This window comes from Corapipo altera, unplaced genomic scaffold (genome assembly GCF_003945725.1).
Source record: "Corapipo altera isolate COAL_440 unplaced genomic scaffold, ASM394572v1 54, whole genome shotgun sequence".
In the NCBI taxonomy this organism is placed as follows: domain Eukaryota; kingdom Metazoa; phylum Chordata; class Aves; order Passeriformes; family Pipridae; genus Corapipo; species Corapipo altera.
The window spans coordinates 5,819,850-5,825,849 of NW_020884902.1; the positions used below are offsets into that span (position 1 = coordinate 5,819,850).

The 6,000-nt window shown below is 39.8% G+C and overlaps 1 protein-coding gene across 1 annotated transcript; it reads left to right on the forward strand.

The window, feature by feature from the left end:
- The first annotated feature begins 1,101 nt into the window (after nucleotides 1-1,101).
- On the forward strand, nucleotides 1,102-1,594 carry LOC113950564. Its single transcript, XM_027650493.1, has one exon. It carries the CDS (start codon nucleotides 1,139-1,141, stop codon nucleotides 1,463-1,465), a length of 327 nt encoding a protein of 108 aa, XP_027506294.1. The 5' UTR covers nucleotides 1,102-1,138; the 3' UTR covers nucleotides 1,466-1,594.
- The last annotated feature ends 4,406 nt before the right edge of the window (nucleotides 1,595-6,000 follow it).

Sequence of the window (6,000 nt, forward strand, 5' to 3'; positions counted from 1 at the left end):
TCTTTCTTTTTACAAGAAACCCTTAATGACAAATGCAGGCTGTTTAGTGATACCGATATACTGCAATCTTAGCATGTGAATTAGTCATCATACAATCAGTTCAGGGGGTCAGGTCTAAAGAAACAGTGCAGAGTTGGCAAACTGCTAGTCTGGTGATGTGCTCTCCACTTCAAAGTCATGGTGCTTACTCCCCAGAATTCAGATCACAGAAAGAAACAGCTGGTATTGTCATTTGTGGCAGTAAGGACTTTTTTTTTTTTTTGTAGCAAGATAAGGTTTCACTACTTTGTAAAACAACAATTTACTTTAGAGTGACCTAGCCTGTAAAACACAATAGGAAGCAGGAATCCACAGAGCACTGCTCTGCTATTATCATGCAAGTAGACATGACCTGTGAGAAACCACACTGGAGAAGACTTAACCTCCTTGCTCCTTGTCTGAAAATACTCGGTGTAGTCCACTTGTCAGTGGCAGTCAAGGGTTTCATTTTCCAGAACGACTTTATAAGCAGTTCTTTTCTGTTTTGATATTACTCTCTTGCATGTTTCCTGTGTGGTATTTGTGGCAGCACACAGCTACAGACTATCAGTCCTAAGGCTTAATGCAGACACATTAAAACATTCAACTTTCCACCTAAGCTCAGAGGTTGTCAAATTTGAGTTGAAATTTGAGTTTTCATGCTTAACTCGTAGATAGCAGCTGACTGAAATGCCTTTTTTTTTTTTCCTTCTGCCCCTACACACCTATCACATCCCACTGGTGTTTTTAAAGTCCTTTCACCTAGTAACCTGAGCAGATCTTTTCCCCAAATATTGGGGTGTGGATGGGGGGTAGGGGAATAAAACACTAAATTGCACATTTTAAACTGCCTAGCAGATGCATGTCTCAAGGATTTGATACTGTTATTATTAATAGACTTCACAGGCAAGGCAGGCTTATCAGCCAAATGCTTCATTATCAAGTGACTGGGACCCAATAAGTGCTTAACAGCATTCTTTACCAAAAGAGGAAATGATTACAGGCCAGATCCAACTCCTGTTGGAGCTAGTGGATAGAGTCCCACTTGAGCAAAGCATCACTTGGGGCCCCTGGATGCTCACTCCCCTCTGTTTTCTGATGTGCTTTCGAATTCCCCAAAATGAACCAAACAGCTTTAGCTTCTCTCATCTCGCAATGTGTTCTGCAACTTCTGGAAAGGAACCTGGACACAAGGAAAAATGCTACAGAACAAAAAGAGCCACAATACAAACCATATGACAACGCCTATTTCTTCGTCCTCTTTGTCATGTTGTTTTACTCTTTCCTGGCGTTAACTGTCTTTTTTGGTTATGTACGCTCCAAGAAAGCGATTTCAAAGCAAGATCCTTACCAGGAGTTCATCGAGGATAGGAATCGAAATAAGAAGTGGAACATGACCCGGCCCGTGGTGGTGAAATTTGACTTTGAAGAAGAAAGTATTCTTTGAACTCCTTAAAACCAAAATACTCTGCAAAATGCACCGGACTGTCTCTGCTGTCCCTGTAGATCTCAAGGGGAGATCTACACATTTATCTTACTCGTCTGTTCCCCTCACAATAAATCAAAGCATTGCTTAAAATAGGTAATGGAAAAAGAAGTTTCTTTCTTTCTTTTTCTTGTAATCCATTTGTTGCTGGAATATATATTTTCTAAATTTTGGAGAAATCTTGTAACCTTTAAAATAACAGTGAAAAGTGGACATTTTTTGCTTTTGCTTCCAGTTTGGTGCAACAAGAATGGGAATCCATCCTACACTGAGATTCTGAGTTTAAGACAGAGGACTAGTTTTTGCATGCACATACCCACTGCAGGGGAATGCTGTTGCTTCTGAGTCATTCAGACCTGGGAACTGGAGTGTAGTGTCCCTGTGAAGTGCCTCTCTTGAATAGCAGAATGCATTTTGCCTAGACCAGCAAATACTATTTAACATGTAAATATAGAAAAGCTCTTCTTGCATTTCCTCCCCTCAAAAATTAATTTCGTATGCTATGGCAAAACACTGAAAAAAACCATCTGCAAAATGTAATTAAAATGCATCTAGTGGAAAAATAGGTTGTGTATTCAGTGAATTTAGAGTCCTTGCCTTTTCCATGTTTTGCATGTATTTGTTCTTCACCAGCTTCTAATTGAAGTGTATGTTTCAGTCCTAGAGAGTGGTAAATACAGTTGATCACAAACCTAGCAGTAGAAGGGTTTCTCTGTGTCTGCAGTAAATATTTGCTAAAATATTGCACAAGCTTTGTTCAGAGTTATACTGAACATATTAGACTGCCACACGATTTACTATTTTTTCTCTTGCTTAATAAGTATTGAAAAAATAATAGAGTTCTGACATAGAACGTATTGCTATGCTTAATATAAAAGAACAGTGCTTAAGTGCTTTGTGATACCCTGCATGTGATGTGACACACTGTTTTGTGATAGAACATGGTATAGTCTTCTGAGACTTTAATTTGTTTCCCGCCATATCCAAGGTCTCTGATTAATGGTCTCTACTTGTTATAGAACTGCTTAGGTACATTAAATGTAGCTGCATTACAGAGCCAGTTGCTGCTCAGAGGACTGAGCACAGTAATCATTTTCAGGTGGAAGGTAAGCTCTGATTTTTCCTTACTGTGCATACAAAGCCAAAGTAGGGCAAATGAATTTCCATGTATGTATTAACTTTTCTTTTTCTGCTAGTAGAATTATAAGGTTAAGAACTTGATTTTTCTGAAGTGTGTAGTATTTGTGATTTTGTGTTGACTGTTTTAAGGATGAGTAGGTTTTTAGTTCTTTCAATATTCAGAAAAAGTTCTTATATGTATTCAGCCTGGGCTGAACCATCAGATGTTCTCATTTCCTGTTGGGATGTGTTAAGCATTTCTGGTGTGTGTGCAAGCAGGGAGGTTGATGCTATGCACAATCCTCTTCTCATAAAATTTTCTTCCCACTTACCAGCATGAATATTTGTAGAAGTAGGTGTTGACTTAGCTCATAGTGCTCTGTTTCTCATAGCTGTGCCAAAGGAAGATAATAAGAATAAGGTGATACTTGCTCAGCCTTCAAGGATTTGTTGGCTAGGCAGGGGCCATCTGAGGCAGAGGCTGCTCCATTTGTCTAAATATGGGGGTGGGATATGTGCAGAACACTGATGTGGAAATGAATGCACATAAGCATTTCAGGAGGCCAGAAAACATTCACAGATGTACTTCTGCTTGATTCGTCCAACTCCAATTAAAATGGTTTTGACTATAGTAACAAGACCAGAGTTGCAGTTCTCACACAAATCAGTGTTTTGTCTATGTTATACGTGTCCTGGCTGCTTCATCTACAGAGTTAGGGGTGAAAAAATGAAAGTTCAAGTTATCTGTGTTCACATCATGCTCCTGACTTTGGAGTGTATGAAATGAAAATCGCTCTCAGTTGGGTGCCTTGTAAGGGCTTGGAGCAAGTGAAGAGACTTACTCTTTCAAACACTGTGTTCTGAAAGGCTGTGTAAATGTGGATTTGCTCTCCTGATAGATCTTTTACTGTTTTTATCTTGTAGTCAGTGTTTTTTAATTCTTTGCAGTGTATGCTTTGTCATCTTAAAAATTAAAGATAAGTTTTTTTAAGTCTCATTCAAACCCATGTCCTTTATTTCTCTAAACTGTTTCTGCTTTTGCCTTACAGGCAATTATCCGATCAGCCTATATCCCTTAAACATTCTTTAGCAATGTGCTGCCATTGTCTCGCATTTAGGCTTTTTGGAAACATTCACAACTTGCTTAACAACAAGACCTCAAGCTCTTCAAACAATTTTCAAAGTGCATGCCTGGGTGTGTGTGTGTGTATGCCAACAGCATGAGGCTTTTTCCTGTCCTGTCTGTGCTGTGTTTTTGTCAATATTAGCCACAGGACATGTTGGTGGCATTACTGGCCTCATTTTCTTCTGTGTGTCAAAGCCTGTTTGTCCCTGCCCAGGAGATCTTATTAGTAACAAATGAGAGAGGACACTTGCATGCTGCAGCACCACAGGCATGTCCTCAGCCACAAGAGTGTTTCTGTACCTTCAATGCAGCCATGTCCCTCTGCCCCTCCTGGTATCTAAACCAGTGAACTAGTGGCGGTAGAGAAATTTTAGAGGTGTGGCACAAGACCTATGTACAGCCTTGGAAGCTGAATGCCTGCTTTGGAGGACAAGCAAGACCCCTGTCTGACACACTGATGTGTTGAGAGAATGAGGTTAAAAGGTACCTCTCATTCTCTTGGCATAAGGAAACATGACGAGGCACTGCAACTCTTGGTCCCTCCGTTGCATGATGTGTTGGCTGCCTGCACTGGAAACAGAAGGGAGTGAAGGTGGAGAGGATGGGGAAAAAATTACATACATACCATGATGTGAAGCTGCTGAGGGAGTTAAACCATTTCTTATAATATGAGAATTGTCCACCTCATTTTATGTCTTCTATGTGTGAAAGTAGCATCTGTACAGTGCTTCCAGAGCTCACAGAAGCCTCTGATCTGTAACTTTGTCAGTCTCCTTTACAGCCACTTCTGGTTTTCTGTGTGTGGAGTGTGAAATGGGAATAGGAGAGCCAAAATAACTCAATTCATGGTGAACTCTGGACTGTGAAGTATGATTTACACCTCTGAGATTCCTAGACTACTCCAAACTAAGCACTGGAGAAGAAAGGGGGGTGGAGGGAAAGCACCATAAAGAGGACTTAGCCCAGGCAAGAGAATGTGATGTTGTGACAGTGTGTCAGTAATACTCAGTTCTACATGCTAATAAGTGCTTTGAATTTTAAAAATTTTAGTGTCACAAGAAGAGAGGGATTCATTTATTGTCTTTGTTTTTTATTTTTCTTTGTCTCTCTCTACCGAGTTAATATTACTCATCTGGTGATCTCTATTAAGAAGCTTCTTGTTCCTTCCTCCTTGCTAGTAAGAAACATGCTAAAACCAATTAGATCATGTATCCTGCTTTAGTTCCTGTATTTTTTTGCTATTTATTGTGGCCCTCTGTAATGTGTTGCAGCTGATGTGTGGGGGTTGTTTCTGGGGAGGTGTCCACTTTGAATTTAGTTTCAGAGTTTTTAGATGCTTTATGAAAGGCTTCAGTGAAATGCAGGCATGTTGCAGTTTCCATTTAGCTTTTGTGAATTAATACTGCAGCTTTCTCAGACTGGTCTGCAAGAAGGTCTAATTCTGATTAAACTTCTGCTGAGAAATATTAGAGTTTTTTCTAGTTTTATATGTATATGTGCATACCTATGTGTGCACATGCATTTCAGTGTATTAAGGTTTGTTCCTTCTCAGAATGCCAAAAGTATGACAAACAAGCAGGATCAGATAAAATGGTGGGTATTTTGTAGTACCCTCGTGCTAGTGTATATCTGGAGTAGGTTGATCTGGAGTAGGCTGTGTAAGTTCTGGTGTTTGCTAGTATGTGGGTTACATAGAGTACTGAATCTGTCATTATGGGTCCATTTTGATTACTTACAGCTCTGATCTCTACAAATGAAGCTTTCTACATCCATGGGGAGGATACAATACATATTGTATGTGACCAAGTTTTCCTGGAGCCTGTAGGCAGCTGCAGACATTGAGCATTATTTTGCTGTAGTTATTCATGCATGGAAAACTTCATGGCGGTGACTTCTGTTGCATTCCTGGAAAATTAAGTACGCCTGAATTAAAGCAAGCCTAGCACTATACATGTCCCTACCTTCTTTTCTCTAGTTTGCATATCAGATGCTGCTCGTTGCTTCATCCGTGGCATACTTGAAGGTATAGACAGACAGAGCCTGGTATTTAGAGAGAAAATATTTTTCTCATCAGAGGAACATCTAAAATGATTTTATGGAATTGTTCAAGTATTCTCTGGCCTGGATTCAGAAGAGCACACTAGCCTACACTGAAATCTTCTGTCAGTCAAGTGTACAAATGCAGTGGGACTTGGAAAGCACATGTTTAAAATTAAACACATGCTACCATGTTTTCTTGAGCAAGCCTGTT